The sequence below is a fragment of the Typopeltis vanoorti genome, chromosome 21, assembly GCF_054136105.1.
Source record: "Typopeltis vanoorti isolate ZY-2024b chromosome 21, IOZ_Tvanoo_1.0, whole genome shotgun sequence".
Lineage (NCBI taxonomy): Eukaryota > Metazoa > Arthropoda > Arachnida > Uropygi > Thelyphonidae > Typopeltis > Typopeltis vanoorti.
Window position 1 is genome coordinate 62915461 of NC_143569.1, and position 17737 is coordinate 62933197.

Genomic DNA, 17737 nt, shown 5'->3' on the forward strand with positions numbered 1-17737 from the left:
CATCAGCGTAAAGAGCTTTAATTGAAGATAATGGGTTGTGTGGTATATCATGCAGGTATAAGGAGAATAGGATTGGTGCTAGTAAGGACCCTTGTGGAACTCCAGCCAAGATGTGTTTCTGTGAGGACACTACTCCACTTAGTCTCACTTGCCTGCGCCTATCGCAGAGGTACGTCTTGATGAGTTGAATGATTCCGATTGGGATACCGGATGATATAAGCTTGTATAGTAAACCATAATGCCAAACCTTGTCAAATGCACTGGCTAAGTCTAGGAAAACAGCCCCAGTGCATTGGCGCCAGTTAAAACCTGTGATGATATGTTCCACCAATCTGTGTATTTGTTGTGTGGTACTATGCAACTGTCTGAAACCAAACTGCTCCTCAGGCAGGATGTTTAACCGGAGTACAGAATCTTGAAGCCTAGTAAGAATTACCTTCTCAGCTATTTTTCCGAGATTAGAGATGAGACTGATTGGTCTGTAATTCTGTGGCAGAGTGGGATCATTTCCAGGTTTATGAATTGGAACAATGTACGCCAATTTCCAGTAGGAAGGGAAATACTTGTAGTGAAGTATGGAGTTGATTATGTTTGCCAAATGAACAATAGCTTTGCGAGGTAGAAGTTTTATAACTTTGTTGGAGATGCCGTCGGGTCCAGGAGCCTTTTTATTTTTGAATTTCTGAATAATAGCATATATTTCAGCAGGTGAGGTGGGTGTGATTTGAGTAGAATGTGTGGGAGCAGACTTGAGTGAATATCTGACATTACGGTGTATCTTGTAGATATGACTAATGTCAAGGTGACCGTATGCGGGTTTGCATTGATTTTCAAGATGATTCGCTATTGCCTCAGCTTTATCAGCATCGGTGTGGATGAGACCTGAATCTGTTTGCAGAGGGAGAAGAGGTTTATTTTTGTTCTTGATCTTTCGGATAAGATTCCATACAGAGTGGCTGTCAGCGGAGATGGAGGTCAGTTTTTCTTCCCAGAGTTGAGTTCTATGAGCTGCGAGTGCATCTCTCACTGCAGAATTTAACCTATTTAAGATTCGTTTATCTTGTGGCGCCCTAGTGTTATGGTATCTGTTTCTAGCCTTATTTTTTTCCCTAATCAGATTCATAGTATCTTCAGGCAGGTGGTTGGACTTGTGGGTGGTTGCAGGGGTAGTAACTGCTGTACAGGCTGCTGTAATCTGTTCTGTTAGATTTTTGACAGCTATGTCAATTTCCTCTTTTGATTTAATGATGGGAACAGGTCCAATATATTTTGGGAGCATCTTGGAGAGCCTTTCCCAAGGAATAAATGAGTGAGGGAGTGGGGATAATTTTTCAAGATTTCCTAATTTTAACCGTATTGGATTATGATCTGATGATAAATCATTGATTGTTATTAAATTGTATTGGAGTCTGATGTGCTGCAGTATGGCTATGTCCAATACATCGGCCCTACCATAGGTGTTGTGATGGGTGGGATCAGCAGGGCCTATTACGTGAAGGTTGTTGAAATCAGCATACTTCTGTAGTATCTGTCCATTTTTGTTAGTGGAGTGGCTATTCCAGGTAGAATGCTTGGCATTTAAATCACCTGCCACAATGGTAGGCTCTCCAGTGTCAAATATGGCGTTCAAATCAGAAGGTAGTAGTGCTTTTTGTGGTGGATGGTATGCTGCAAAAATTTTTAATTTGCTTACTGAGCTCGTGAGAATCTCGATGCCAGTGATCTCAAGATTGGAGGTAGTAGGAATGTTTATGGAGTGATGAGAGATAAAATTTTTGATGAAAATTCACATGCCTCCACCTCTGTGGGTTGATCTGTCAGTTCTATACGACTGATATCCATAGATTTTGGGATTGTCTGCTGGTCTTAGATGCGTTTCATTTATTAGTAGAAGATCTGGCCGATGTCTGTGGGCAAAATTTTGGAGTTCTAGGATCTTATTTCTTAAGCCGTTTGCATTCCAGGCTATTATCTCTAGGGCTTCTGGTTTTAATTTTTTACCGTTCATTAGTGAGCGCTGAAATGATGACTTGAGTATCTTTTAGAAATCTGTTAGTAGAACTTTGTGAAGGATTAGATCTGCTGAAATCTAATAGCATATTTGCCAGGGACGCGGTAATGATAGCTATCAAATTTGGGCGTGATGTTGACTGTTCTAGGGATGTCTGTTTAGGGCGGGTTACATCCGCATATGTGCTGGACTGCCAGCTTAGAGTCGTTTATTGAGGGACCTCAGTTTTCAACAGATGGGCTTCTCAGTTTTTATTCTGTACTTTAGGAGGCTGTGAAGTAGCCGCAGATGTAGGCGAGCTGATGGAAGGAGAGAATGGTCCCTCTTCAGATTTCCTGTTACGTGGATTGTACAAACATCCTCTGTAGTTGGATGTGTGAGGACCGCCACAATTGGCACATTTAGCCGGGGTAGATTTTGATTTAGAACAGGTGTTGGTTGGGTGACCAACCCCACACTTCAAACATTTAAATTCGGCCCTACACATTTTCTGGGCATGCCCAAACTTTTGACATCTATGGCATTGCCCAGTAGAAGCTCTCTTCCTTAACGGTTCTACCGAGATTTTCAATCCACAGATGGTTGTCAAGTCATATATGTGTTTATAGGTTTGACTGATCTCGATCAGCACTAATGGCATTGGAGTCTTGTCCCTCCTGGTCATCCTGCTGACCTTGATTGGTGGTAAATCACTCGAGTGCAGGTCTGTGATGATTTCATCGGTGGAGACATCCTCAGGCACGCCTCTAATCACAACCTTGAGATTTTTTTTCGAACCGAGTGAGAAAGTATGGTACTGAATTCCTCTGGAATTTAGTTCTGTTGTTAACCTACGATAGTCTGTGACAGTTTTTGGGTGAATTTTTACACCATCTGTGATATTCTTTGCATTGTTATATGAGATCTTTGGGTTGCACACTACAGTATAAACAAATATATATACATATATATTTGTTTATACTGTAGTTCAGTCATATGTTCCATTCTGTCAGATTCGTTTATCCTATCTCACAGTGCCAACCAAACCACTTGAAATTTATTTTATTTCCTTTCCTTAAATATTCATTTTGTTCTAGTTCAACTTTCCTAATACATCAACTTCTTTGGGCTACCTTCTTTTCTCGCTGTAGAACTTCGGATAGAATGGTTATTTTATGCTGATTAAGGTTGTGATTCCTATCCAACATCAGTACCGTGGTTGGATTAAGGACTATTTAATATTTGTAAATGTTTTTTTTTTTTCTTTATTTTTAAACTAATCCGGAAATCCGACTCTAGAGACCAAACACGGAACTTTACAAGCCACTTATAATAGTGGGGGAAGGTGGTTCAGGCGATGCAATTCATTCATCTCTCAACATCAAGATGCATTCTCAACTTGGGACTGGAAGCCACAGTAGCCTATTGGTTGAAGAACGAGTACACTAACCACTTGGCCAAAGAGAACGATATAACACAAACAACACAAACTTTTGATGAGAGTGCGAAACTATAAAGGAAACACATAAAATAAAACTAAGACGATATATTCAAAAAGAAAAAACAGTACTCAGACTAACAAGTACTATATATTGTTTGATAATTTTATACCAATTATATATTTTTTTTTTTTTACTTCTTGTTCAGAAGTAAAAAACAAGAGTTTTTTTACTTCTGAACAAGGAATCAGGTAATGTTTATAGATAATTCGTAGGATATTTTGATGTAATTCCCACGAAAGGCTGTAAACCTATTCTACATCAATACTGTCAGTGGATTTTTTTTTTTTGTTATTATTTTTTTTTTTTTTATCATCTGGAATCCCTGCCGTTGAGACTAAACATCGAACTTTTTCAAGTCAGCCCGGCCTGTAATAAAAGGGGTGGTGGTGGTTTCATACTAGGAAATAAAATTCACCTCTCACCTAAAACATGATACCTAAAAATACAGTACATGATATTCAGTCTACTGTCATGGTCAAAATCCAGAAGTACGTCTCATATTCTGAAATTCCATATTTAATACAGGAATGTTAATATTAAAATGTATACACAGAAATTAATTGCATAACATTCCCATCCAAGAAATGTTGAAACCTATGCTATAGAAACTTCTTCCTTTACGTATTAGGCCTAGTGGTCTGTTACAATTCGAAACCGGAAATCCCGATATCGGAAAAAAGGTTGCAAATCCAAAGAAAATTAGACGACTGATCAACACTATGAATAACTGCCTTTTCAAATATGATATTACATACAATTTTATTTTTAAAAAAATCTTCGAATCTGCAAATTATTCCGATCTTAGAGGCAAGGTCTCAAATTTTATTACGGAACTATTTGGAAGTTACTAGTTTAAGAGTTTTAAGTCAATTAAATTCATCACGTGTGAAGCCATTTTAAGTATAAATTGGTTTCTTAAATAAAGAATTTTTTTCTCCAACACTTCAAGTTAAAATAAATGAAATTTATTCATTTAAAATTAAAATTTAAAATTAAAATAAATTTTAATTTATTTTAATTTTAAGGCAGACGTAAAAATATTGGTTTTGCTAATGCTTCAAGCTCTCCAACAATGGTCCAGTTACTGTACTATGAAATTGAGCAGTGCGGAGGATTATATTTTCGATTATAAAAAGATATTAAAAAAAAACATTTTTGCACATTGATTATTCATTTGGATCCAAATATTTACAAGTACAACACCGAATTCTCACACACACACGAGAAACTGTGAGGGAAATGGTGATTTAACAAAAACTACTTAATACGAACTCTTGCAGGATTTAATAAGATTACTCTGTGAAAATCTACATGTAAATAGTTAAAAAAAAGTTAGTTTTTACATTTATTTCATTTTTAAGGTGTCATCAAATCAACCTTATTATGATCATTTTACTTAAGAGTCACACTTTTCTTACCTGTGGAATCATCGCTTTCGTCTGCCGTGAAATATTCTTCTTCTGCTGATGCTTGAGGAGCGACTCTAACTACTTTTCCACGTTCAAATGTGTTCACCTGAGTATTCTGACTTGGCGATGGAAGTTTCTGGTCGAACGATACCTGAGTAATTGGAGGAGTCTTCTGGTCGAAAGATGCCTGATTAGTTGGAGTCTTCTGATCAAAGGATACTTGATTGATAGGAGGTTTCTGGTCGAAGGATATTTGGTTAATGGGAAGCTTATGGTCGAAGGATATCTGGTTCGTCGTCTGGAGTTTCTGGTCGAAAGAAACTTGATTAGCTGTTTGGAAAGACGACCACCCACTCGATGCTCGACTCAGGGAAGCCAAGCTGTTTCTAGAGCTCGAGTTTCTCCTAGCACTATCTATAGCATCCACAAACTGCTCGTTACTACTTGATGCTGACAAAGTCGGTTTGAAAGGCTGACTCAGAAGTTTTGGGGAAGGAGGAGTCACAGGAAAGGGGACATCCTTTAATTTGGATACAACGTTTAGCAAGGTCAAGTTCATCGTCTGCAGTACAGTGGGTTCTGCTTTAGTAGTTATTAAAGGAATTTCTTTGACACCTTTATCTACGGAAGAACCAGTAGAGTGTCCATGGTGTTTACGACGCGTTCTCTCTCTTCCGGTGTTATCCCTACTCTTTGATGAAACGCTACTACTATTATCACTATGTTTGGAGTCAGGAAATGAGTTCAGGGATGCGAGAAGTGGTGTTGAGTTACGAATTGGGAATGGAGGTAATACATCCAAGGCAGGTATTGCCTGTTCGGGACAGGTACTGGAACTTGAACTTTCCCCCACAGGAGATGGACGGCGAGAGCAATGTGGTTGGCTGAATGCTACGTATGCTTTGTTGAGTTCCCTCAAAAGAAATCGATCTTCATATTGTCTTGAAGGCTTGGTCGAATAATCCTTGGCATCTACTAGACAAAAGTCGGCTTTGTTGCAAGGCTCCTAAAAGTTAGTTTGAATTAAGAATTACATTACTACTTATAACTTCATGTTTGGAATGATGCAAAATGGTCAATTGAATGTATTTCAATAACGGAAATTACTAATGTAAAAAAGAAGTAATTCAGTCGAAAAAGTAAAACAAAACAAAAAAAATAAATAATAATAAGCATATGAAAAGCATTTCAAACAGAGATTAGAAGAATATATAAAGCTAATATATATATGTGATAATGCTAGGCCAGCATATATCTCTGTGCACAAAGTAAAAAATAATATGTAAAGAGGAATATAAGATGTGGTTGGTATCATCTCACTCCGACTTTTCGCATCGACATTAGAACAAAAAAAGAAAACTGCACTGAACACACACACACACACACACACAAAACGAATCAACGTAAACGAAATAAAAGAGAAACCTAGGATTAGCTGATATCCAAGTCATGACTATAACAAGAACTAGGATAGAGCTGAGGAATAACAGAATTAGGTGCGGTTTTAATGGAAGTCGGACTAACACTTAATATAGTGAGAGCGAAATTAATGAAAAACAGAAAAAAAACAACAACAGAAAACATTAAGATAAAATGTAGAAAGAAAAGAAGAATTCATTACTTGGAAATAAAAAAAAATCGATGACAGCAGGGGGAGAGAGAGAGAGGAATGTACGAAGAAATCAAATGAAGAATTAAAATGGAATGATTTGTCTTTAGTAAATTAAAGAACATATTATGCAGAGACATAGGACTAGAGAACACAGTAAAATCTTACTTCTTCGGTTTTTCCACGCCAAATTTAAAACATGTTAAGCGAAGTGTCCATGGCTTCTGAAAACTTAATTTAATAGGACAAGGAATTAATCTATATACTGCTTCTGAATATATTCTGTCATTTCATTTAGTCAGTTTTGCTTGTTTGAGGAATAAAAAAAAAAAAAAACGAAGTTTTTAAGAGGAAAATCTCCGTTATTTAAGTACGAGACTGACTAACACATCTTCAGTTGAAAAATTCGTGTAAAGGTTCTTTGCATTCTAGAGACGAATTTTAACCCCAACGAGCGTCACGTTCCTACTCAAGCGGTGTAAAAATTTACAGTTAATTTATAATTCCAGGTCTTTATATAGAAAAGCAATAATAACTAAAATGAAGGAGGAAAGAACGAAATGGAATGAATATTAAGTTAAACAGCAAATTACAAGTTAGAAAAAGAAGGGAAAATATCGGATCCAAAATATTTCATGTATGAGAAAGGATAACAGAGAAAATAACAGCGAGTGAATAATACAGGTAGCTTGCGAAATAACAGATGGACCAAACTAACAGATAACAATAATAAGAAAGACTAAAAATAAGAAATAAATGCATCTGTAGGTAGACTGTGATAAATCAAGACTCAAAAGGAATGGAAAATCACAGGAGCGTCTATAACCAAAACTGGTTATAACAAAACGCTAAGAAGCAAGTCATTTTTTACCATATTGCTATCGCTATTCGTAGTAGTTTACATTAGTAAATATATATGATTAGCTCTGGAACTTAGCAGTCGTCGCTTACGATCTTTGATAAACTTCATCTTGAACTATCGCTTTATTTTAAGAGTTTCGAAAAGTGTGGATATGCACTTTTCATTAATACATTTTTTGTCGCAGATTCCAGAGAAAGCAATATTATTAATTTACGCTTCGCCTTTAAAAGTAAAACAGCTGGATATAAGTATTGGATGTGAAAAAAAATATATATATAAGAGCTTTTCAACTGAAAGCAAATTACTGGTCTCTTGTAGAGGTGGCTTGGGAAGGTTATCCCATTCCAACATCTCTCCTCCATCCATTAAAATAGAATTCCAAAATATACGAGGATTATTTCAAAAGTTCGCACACCGCGCATGCGTGGCCAATGAGACGAAGTAATAGATTACAGTTGCCAATTACACGGCAACTGTAATCTAGACGCTCAGAAAAAAAAAATTCCAAGTTCTTGTTTTCCTGTTTCTGGTGTTTCACGAAATAATTTCACAATGAAGGAAGGATCTGACCCAGGTCGGATATCCCGCATTTTGCATGACGACATATTTTGTAAAGTTTTCAATCTTATTGAAAAGTATAAACGGCAAGTTTTCTCATCTCCCCCCCCACCCACCATACAGCCCTGACACGAGTCTCCAGATTTTGATTTGTACCCTAAATTAAACAGAACCCCATGAGAAACGCTTGTTCACTAAGATTTCTGCTTAAGCGATTCGCCTTATCAAATACAAAACAAAATTTGTTGTCGAATACAATAACTATAGAAAAAGTTAGGCAATAGTGATAAGGCAGAATGAAGATTATATTAAATGCCTGTACATGAATATTTATAAACACGTGTTTAATTTAACAACCAGGGTAGGTACAGTGCTCAGAAATTTTAAAATGGCACTCGCATTTAAATGAAATTTTAACATTTATACTTCGCGTGTCTTTCACTTCACAATTGAATTAGGTATGCGGTTAACATCACATATCTTATGTAGGTTGCCATAAAAATGTTTAAAAAAACTAGCAGTAAAGTCCGACAGATTCAATTGATACTCGTTTACAGTTGTACTATACTGCCTTCGTTTCTTACTTATCATTTATATAAACGTAATGGTTTATCACAAAAATGCTTTTTTGGTCTATTCATGAACGGTCACAGAAAAAAGTTTTTATTTTTATTTTTTTTAAATATCGCTCTTCCATAATAATCCTTTACTTTGTGGGCTATTATATCTGCCCAGATTTATGTTCGCACTCTGTTCCTTCTATTCAATAAAAATATACAAAAGTGATATTAGTCATCGTGGGCTTGCTAGAATATTTTTACATAACGATAAAAAATGGGCAAGAACATTTCTGTCTGTAAAAGCAGATGAATATAATTTAAAACGATAATTGTTAATTATAATATCTAATTATAAAAATATAAACGCAGGACAGTTGTCAGAAAAATAATACTTATTATATATTACCAAAACGATAAACATTTAAAAATGGTAGATATGTAGGAATATTTACTATCACACAGAAATACCTTTTGCATTTTTTGCAAACAATAGTTCCAAACGCATGTTGCGTTTGTAACTGGATTGAGATTGAGTTATTTAAGTTCTATAGCTATCATTAAACAGAGGTGAAGATTTATGTTCTTACACAATATGGTATTTAGGGAAAAAGAAAATTTGAATGATTTTGTGATATTATACTAATATTAAGAAAACAGAAGCCTGCGTAGCTAGGCGGTGACTTATATGATGATAGGTTTGTAGAAGACATATCGTACATGTTCGATTTCAAGCCTGTGTTTGGCGGATTTGAAAAGTAGTTGATCTCCGAAGTAGGCAAAATTGATTTTCTTCTATCGGAAGAAAATTGTTTTTATCACATGATTCAGCATCATCAACCATTTTTCAACCCCCCTTATCCCCCAAAAACTCACTAGTACATACAAATAAACATTATTTCTTTGAATGCGCTTGTAGATTATCGCCTTCCGTCTAATATGCCACAGAAATGACTTACTCGCAGCCATGAAGATGAAAGGAGGAACCGACTACTTACTGATTTCCAAAGAAAAGACTACGAGTTTAATTTTATTTGAAGAAAAGAAACGATACTAGTAGCTTCCAAATGAATCTAAACAAAAATAAATAAATAATATGGAAATGATCCGAGACGTTCATCATTTTTTTGTAACAAAATCTGAAAGATCTCGAAAACCAAAAATCTCATTACAGTTTTCCTATTCACAGCGGAGCAATACAAGTACAAAAGGATAGACTGTGGATGATTACGTATTTTACGAAAGACCTAAGAGACAGCATTTTCTTTGAACTTTACCCTACATAATAGCATTGCAAGCAACAACATAACATAAAAGTTGGGTGACTCATTATCATTATTAAATTTTATTTACAAATTAGAGAGAAAATATACTGGAAATAAGTTGAAAGTGACCTTACTTCTTTGGACCTGTCGACTAGAACTCCTTCGACAGTTATGGCTTCATTATCTCCCATTGATTCAGAAAAACATAACAGAGAGAGCAATTCAGGCATACGACAGAAATTGCGAGATTCCTGCAAAACAAAATGAAGTTTAAGTCCAGACAGCAAGATGAATCTATACTAGATAGTAGTGACCTATTATGCGCATCGCACTGTGGCCCCCTGTCTGTAAATGAGTTTTTAATTACGGTAGATATAATTTTGTTGGATAATTTATGAGAAGGAAAATATCATGGTAGAAATTTTACGATATCCAAAAGAGAGACACTGAAACAGACTTATAGTTTTGAATGTCATTACTTTGATATGATCTAATAATGTGATAGTTTTATTATAACAAAATTATTGGATTAATTAATTAATCTAATATTATTATTAGATTACTTTATTATTATTTGTATGTTCAAAGAACATTAACCTCTATTATTATTATAATATGACACCTCCAGCGAGTCCAAAAACTCATCGAGGGAGAGTGTGCCAACAGCATCGAACGATTGATTTCCTTTCACAACTACTAACCGCGCTCAAACTTGCTTAACTTTTTGATGAGCCATTAGTAGCAGAGGCTCTACCAATCGACCAACTTTTGCTGGCAATTAAGCTGAGAATTCGCCAATCACTTGAAAGAGGAGATTATTCTCCCCTCCATGTGGGGCACCTGTTTGTGGTGGAGGGAATCTCCCAGTGATGGTACTAGCCATTTTCATTCTTCCTCTTTTTCTTTGCTTTTCTTCCCGTATTCTTTGCTCTACTTCTCCTGAGTCTTTTTCACTATCCTTTTCCCAGACCACCATCACTGGGATCCAACGCCCTTCCGCCGTGTTTGCCGTGCGGTGCGACCCGTGGACATCCGGAAAAGGGTTCCTGGTCAAAGTAGTGCAAGACTACTTTGGCCCCTGCTTCGGCAAGACGGGTGGTCTTGGATGGCCCAGCCAGGATCAATCGGGTAGTGGGCTTGCCTGCAAGGGTAAACTGTGTTGCAGTAAGTCTCTCACTCCATGGTCCGGGGTCGGGATCCTAGACATGATGCAGTGCCGGTATAGCGTCCAGGGTAGCCCTGGTGTTCCACTCATGAGCACAGTCTTTGCTTGCCGGGTAGTTGACGTCCATGTGTGGCTCCGTGGTGGGTGGGGAGCTCTGACGCCGAATTAAAAATTCCTTAAATATGAATTCTTCATCCTCAAATGTTTCAGGGACCCTAACAAAGTCCCTACCAAGTACTGATAATATAGACACATCATATGGAAACAGAAGAAAGAAAGAAACAAAAGATATCGGATACTAACAAAAATGTACCAACCTTTTTAATCATTCATGCAACAGGTGAAAAACCAATTGGGAAAATGTCACCCTTCTTTATCCAAAAAGGTTTAGAAGGACTGGCAGAACCTCCCAAAACTGTCAAGAAATTGCGTTCTGGTGATATCCTCGTGGAAACAATGTGCAAACAACATTCCGAGAAACTACTGAGAGCAACGACAATGGGTGGAATACAAATTGCAGTAACACCTCATAGAACACTCAATTCCAGTAGAGGAGTGATATCAGAATGGGGTCTCCTTAAGGTTCCTGATGAGGAGATATTTTCAGAGCTTAAAGATCAATGAGTGACGGGTGTGAGGAGCATCCTGATACGCAGGGATGGTCGCCTGGTCTCAACCAAGAACATCATCCTTACGTTTGATACACCTAGGCCTCCGACATCTGTAAAAGCAGGGTATCTCAGCTATTCTGTAAGAATGTACATCCCTAACCCGCTGAGATGCTTTAAATGTCAATAGATATGGGGACATGCCCAAACTGCCTGTCGTAGTTCTACTACCTGTGCTCGATGTAGTAGTAAAGAACATGAAAATAAATCTTGCTGTGAAAAAAAAAAAGCTAAATGTGTCAACTGTCAGGGAGATCATCCAACATACTCTCGTGCATGTCAGAAATGGAAAGATGAAAAAGAGATACAAAAAATAAAAACAGAACAAAACATAACATATTAGGATGCAAAAAGAAAGCTAGCCACCATTACACCTGTTCTACGATCCTCTTATGCTGAAAAAGTAACAATTAAAAAAGTGCCAACAGCAACTCAAACATGTGTCTATTCCACCATATCTGAACTTTATGATCGCAAGTGCTTCTCTGTTGAGCGCATTAATCACAAGACCTATGGCCTTACTCCAGAGACAACTTCAAAAATGGTCCCATCCAATGAAAATTCATCTGTCAAAAAACTATGGTGGAGACTTCACTCAAAGATAAACCACCAGACACTCGCACAGAAAAAATGGATACCGCGATACCCACTGAAAGCAAATTAAGCATACCAACTGACCCTAACACATTTGATGTTTTGAACACTATACCAGAGAAAGAGATGGGCACTGGCCATCCATACTTCCCTAAAACAGTGGGAAAATATAAATCTGACAAAGGTAAGCCCTCAACCTCTCGAAAACGAGACAAGTCAATAAAATCAAAACAATAGGAAACTTTTTACAATGGAACTGTCGTGGGATACGCCAGAATATTGACAATATCAAGATGTTGTTGCAGAAACAAACCTTTCTGTTTCTGTCTACAGAAAACTTACTTAAGACCCAACGAGGACCGTATCTTTAGGAATTTCACTGTTGTGCGTAAGGATAGAAATGGAGATGGTCCTGCTCATGAAGGAGTGCCTATCCTTGTGGGCAGTTATCCTCCTTTCCATCAGGTCCAAATTAACACTTCTCAGGAAGCGGTAGCGATTCGCTTCTCTGTGGGATTCATTATTACAGTATGTTCAATTTATTCACCAAATGCTGAGTTAAATGATTGAATTGATAACCTTATCTCCCAACTGCCTGAACCCATACTTTTGATGGGTGACTTTAACGGTCATAATACTCTATGGGGTGGTGCCAACACTAATAGACTAGGTCGAATCATTGAAAAGATTTTGATTATAATAATAATTCTTGATAATAACCTTTCCCTTCTAAAAATAAACTCAATACATTCTTCCATATGCCTACCCGCTCATATTCCGCAATTGATCTTACAATCTGTTCCCCTTCCATTCTTCCACTGCTCATGTGGGATGTTGAAGAGAACATATATGTGATCACTTTCCGAATATAGCTGTAAAATATATAACAGAATGGATTGTCCAGGCAGCAACAACCTCCATCCCAAAAACATTATCTCAATTTCCAGTCTATCCAAAGCCTTGGTGGAACTCAGAATGTCAGGCAGCCAAAAAAGATCAACACAGAGCTTCGAGCATATTTCGTAGATACCCCAACCACATCAAATTTAATAACTTTCAAGCGTGCTCGAGCCAAAGCATGTTTTGTAAGACGACATAGTCAAAAACAATCATGGATCCAATTTACTACATAAATTAATCAAATAACTAGTCCAAAAATTGTATGGGATAAAATCCGGAAAATGAAAGGCAGATATAGTACACATTGTTTGTACACCTTGTACTACAATGGAAGTGTTCTTGCTGATCCCAAAGCTATTGCAGATACTTTGGGATAAACTTTTGCTAAAATCTCAGCAACAGCTTCATATTCTCCAGAATTTTTAATACTGAAAGAGCAGCAAGCGAAACAAAAGACTTAATTTTTCTACCAACATTCTTCAGCCATATAATCAGCCATTTGTCAAGGAGGAACTGAAAAGCGCTCCCCTACAATCTCACCCTAGTGCAGTAGGACCTGATAACATCCATTATGAAATGATAAAACATCTACCATCTTCTATGGATCTTCTTCTCTTTTTGTACAATAGAATAATTGCACAGAAAGAGTTTCCAAATTCTTGGCATAAGTCAATTGTCATTACTATCCCAAAACCAGGAAAAGATCCAACACAAGCAAATAATTATCGACCCATTACTCTGACCAGCTGTCTTTGTAAGATACTGGAGAAAATGGTTAATGCCAGACTACTCTGGTATTTAGAAAACAACAGTCTTCTTTCCAATACACAATGTGGTTTCCGTAGACATCGATCAACTTTAGACCATTTAGTTCGGTTAGAAACTTGTATAAGAGATACATTTCTGAAGCGAGAACATCTTGTCTCTGTTTTGTTTTTGACATTGACATGGAAAAAGCTTATGACACAACCTGGAGATATGGCATATTAAAAGACCTCTGTAACCTAGGTCTCGAAAAACACCTCCCTATATTTATTAAAAACTTTCTGTCCAGGCGAACTTGCCAAGTCAGAGTGGGAAGCACGCTATCTCGACCATATCTTCAAGAACAAGGTGTTCCCCAAGGCTCTGTCTTAAGTGTAACCCTTTTTGCTATTAAAATCAATTCAATCATTGAACAGCTTCCTCCCACTGTAGACAATGCTCTATATTGGGAGGAATGTAGAGCATTGTCTACAGTTTCAATTACCCTCATGTGAATATGAGGGTAATTGAAAGACAACTTCAGCAAACAATTGATCATGTCTCTCTGTGGGCTGTTAATAATGGGTTTAAGTTTTCTACAGAAAAAGTGTCTGTGTACACTTCTATCGAAAATGCACTCATCACCCAGATCCTGGACTAAGAATGGGACCTACTGTTATTCCAGTAACTACAGAAACCAAGTTCTTGGGATTCATTTTTCACAGAAAACTCACATTTCTAGCACACATTCATCAACTAAGAGAAAAGTGCAAAAGAACTTTGAACCTCCTTCGCACTCTATCCTCTACTGGGTGGGGAGCTGATCGAGCTTCATTGCTCGATCTTTATCGTGCACTTATACGTTCAACGCTGGATTTTGGGTCCCAAGTATATGGTTCGGCAAGACAGAGTAACCTACGATGGTTGGATTCCATCCATCAAGGTATACGGATAGCTACTGGTGCCTTTCGCACCTCACCCACTCCAAGTCTCTATGTAGAAGCAAATGAATCGGTTCTATCACTTCGACGGAAACAGTTGTCTCTTAATTACGCCCTAAAAATAAAATCTTTCCCAGATCACCCATGGAATAGTATCTTCTCTCTGCATTGGGAAGCTCAATATCACACACATCAAACTGCTATACATGCTTTTGGCATGCGTATTAAAGAAACTGTGCAAGCTCTTAGTATAAATGTTGACAACATTAACTACACTAAACATAACAGCATTCCTCCATGGCAGGTTTGCACACCGTCCTGCAACCTCTCACTTTGTCAGCTACAAAAATCTTATACCTCATCATCCATTTACCTGAAATTGTTTAATGCACACAGAGCAGCACACGCTGATTTCTTAGCCATCTATACTGATGGTTCAAGAACTAACACCTCTGTTGGCTGTGCTGCTGTGTTTCCTGACATTATCTCAAATCAGATCCCACCTGACTGCAGTAACTATGCAGCAGAGTTACATGCCATTCAGCTTGCACTTGTGCATATAAAAGAAAACTGCTACCAAAAGTGTATAATTTAGACAGACTCATTGAGCTCTTTTACAGGCTATCTCCTCTCCTATGTATAATCCTCATCCAGTACTTTATGAAGTGCTACACCTGCTTCACAAAATGAAAATCCTTAATTTCGATGTTCAGTTCTGATGGATTCCCAGCCACATCGGAATCAAAGGAAATGAGGCTGCAGATGCAGCTGCTAAATCAGCCCATACCTTCTCCACATACTATTTGACAGTTCCATATACAGACTACAGACAACTTATAAGATCAAAGCTAATTTCTCAGTGGGAGTTAACATGGCAAGAAACATCAACAAACAAATTATATGACATTAAACCTGAAATTAAACACTGGCATTCTAGTCAACGTACAAAGAGAAAGGAGGAGGTTGTCCTTGCAAGGCTCCACATAGGTCACAGTCACCTTACGCATTCTCGTTTACTGAGAGCTGATGACACTCCCATATGTGAAAAATGCAACAGGCATCTCACTATTCATCATATTCTGGTAGATTGTCAAAAATTTACACGAGAGAGGAATGAAATTTTCACCTATCTAACCAAGCCATATACATTCAGGGAAATGCTAGCAGACTCAGGCAAATTGCATGATGTTTTTAATTTTTTAGAAAGAATTAATTTGTACAAACACATTTGACCATAAATTTGTTTATATGTAAATACTTTTTTTTTTTTGCTTAACTTACCTTTTATACATATATATTATTCATTAGGTTAAATCTGACCAATTATGTATTACCATAGGCCTTGATCTTGTATATTTGTATCACCCTGCTGTAATTTTGTTAATATGTAAATACCATAATGCTAAACTTAAATTTTATGCATCAATGCTGTATAATAATTCCTTTCTGACTCTTTAAGAATTAGTATAATAATGTTTGTTATAATCTTACTAGATGTAGACACTGCTTTCCTTGACTTGTTTTGTATATACATATGTTAACCTATAGTTATCTATTTATGTACTGCTGAAACCTCTGCAGTAATTTTGTTTATATGTAGATACTGCATCACTTAACATACATTTTGTGTATGCATCTTATTTACCACTTTATTTTTCGAATAATCATGTAATGCTGTAGGACATCTTACCTATTTGTGTACTTCCTAGTAATTCTGTTTATATGTCCTTGCATTGCTAAATTTAATTTTCATCCATGCATATTCTATAATAACCCCCTTTTGCCTATTTTTGTACTGCTATAAAGGCATCTATTATAATTTTACATATACGTAGATACTGCATTCCTTGGCTTAGTGTTTCATATATTATGTATTAACTTATATTGTTAAGTATTTTTGCACTGCTGTAATAACCTCTGACCTTGTGTGTTGCTGTGCCCTCTGCAGCAGTTCTGTTTACCTAGAGATGCTGCTTTGTGAAACTAGATTCTTGTACAGACGTACAAGAATCTAGTGTAACAATTTTCTGTAAATGCTAATGTTGTAACCTTTAGTATGGCACAGTATGACCTTTGTAGTTTTTGTGCCAAATAAACTATAAACCAACCAATCCAGCTTTCTAGTAATATTATATTTCATATAAAATTTTTCATTAATGAGTCTGACTCCAGGAGATTTGTACAATAATAATGTCGAGTCCCATTACACCTTCATAATTCTTTAGGATTTTTTTAAAGATGCAAATACATCATTGATGTATAACTGTTGCCTCTTGTTTTACTTTAGCGACCTACCCACTCACCCATACACACGCGTGACAACTATATGTAAAAGTTCAAAACCAAAATTATCTCCATAACAAAGTGATAATAAATGTCTCAAAGAGCTAGGCGATTGTATCTCATGGCAACAGACTAATAAGCGTCACAGGAAAGAGACTCACCTGATCTTTTCCATCCTGCAAAACGTCTCCACCAATCCTCGTGCTGCATGAACATGCCTATAATATCAATAAATAATGATGAAATTTAAAAAGTTAAGAAGCTTCAAGTTTTTAAAAATATATTTTAATCATCACATATGCATTCTAACTTTATATCTTTATTAATGACACGTAAATTTATTATTCATTCCGAATAGAATTTAACGTAATTATTAAGTGACAAAGCACGCATTGTTTTCTAAATCGTTGCTTAAAAAAAGATTGTCATGTGACTTAGAAAAATATATATATATCATTTTCTTGTTAAAACCTCCAATAAAGTGAATAAATATACAACACTTTTGGATATTCAATAAGAAATTGCAATGCTCATTTCAGATCGAGTCTGTTCTAAAACTGGAGCATTGAAGAGGTTTTTCATTATGGGATTCCACCCCCGAAAGATTGCTTGGCGAGTAGAGCATGCTTAAATGGGTTGGTAGAGGTATCCTCCTGTGATGAGTCTGACTCCATGGAGATGCACATAATA

General features: G+C 36.7%; 1 protein-coding gene across 3 annotated transcripts in view; it reads right to left on the reverse strand.

The window, feature by feature from the left end:
* Positions 1–17737, reverse strand: part of LOC150094916 (uncharacterized) — a 61071-nt gene that overhangs the window by 10715 nt on the left and 32619 nt on the right. For 2 of the 3 annotated variants that reach the window (XM_090410982.1, XM_090410984.1), the window contains 3 exons: positions 17209–17265; positions 9887–10003; positions 4911–5907 (listed from right to left, as the gene is read on the reverse strand). In XM_090410982.1, the coding sequence (XP_090267108.1) occupies positions 4911–5907; positions 9887–10003; positions 17209–17265 (1171 nt within the window). The remainder of the gene's footprint in view (positions 1–4910; positions 5908–9886; positions 10004–17208; positions 17266–17737) is intronic. The other variant, XM_090410983.1, reaches the window with a different exon arrangement.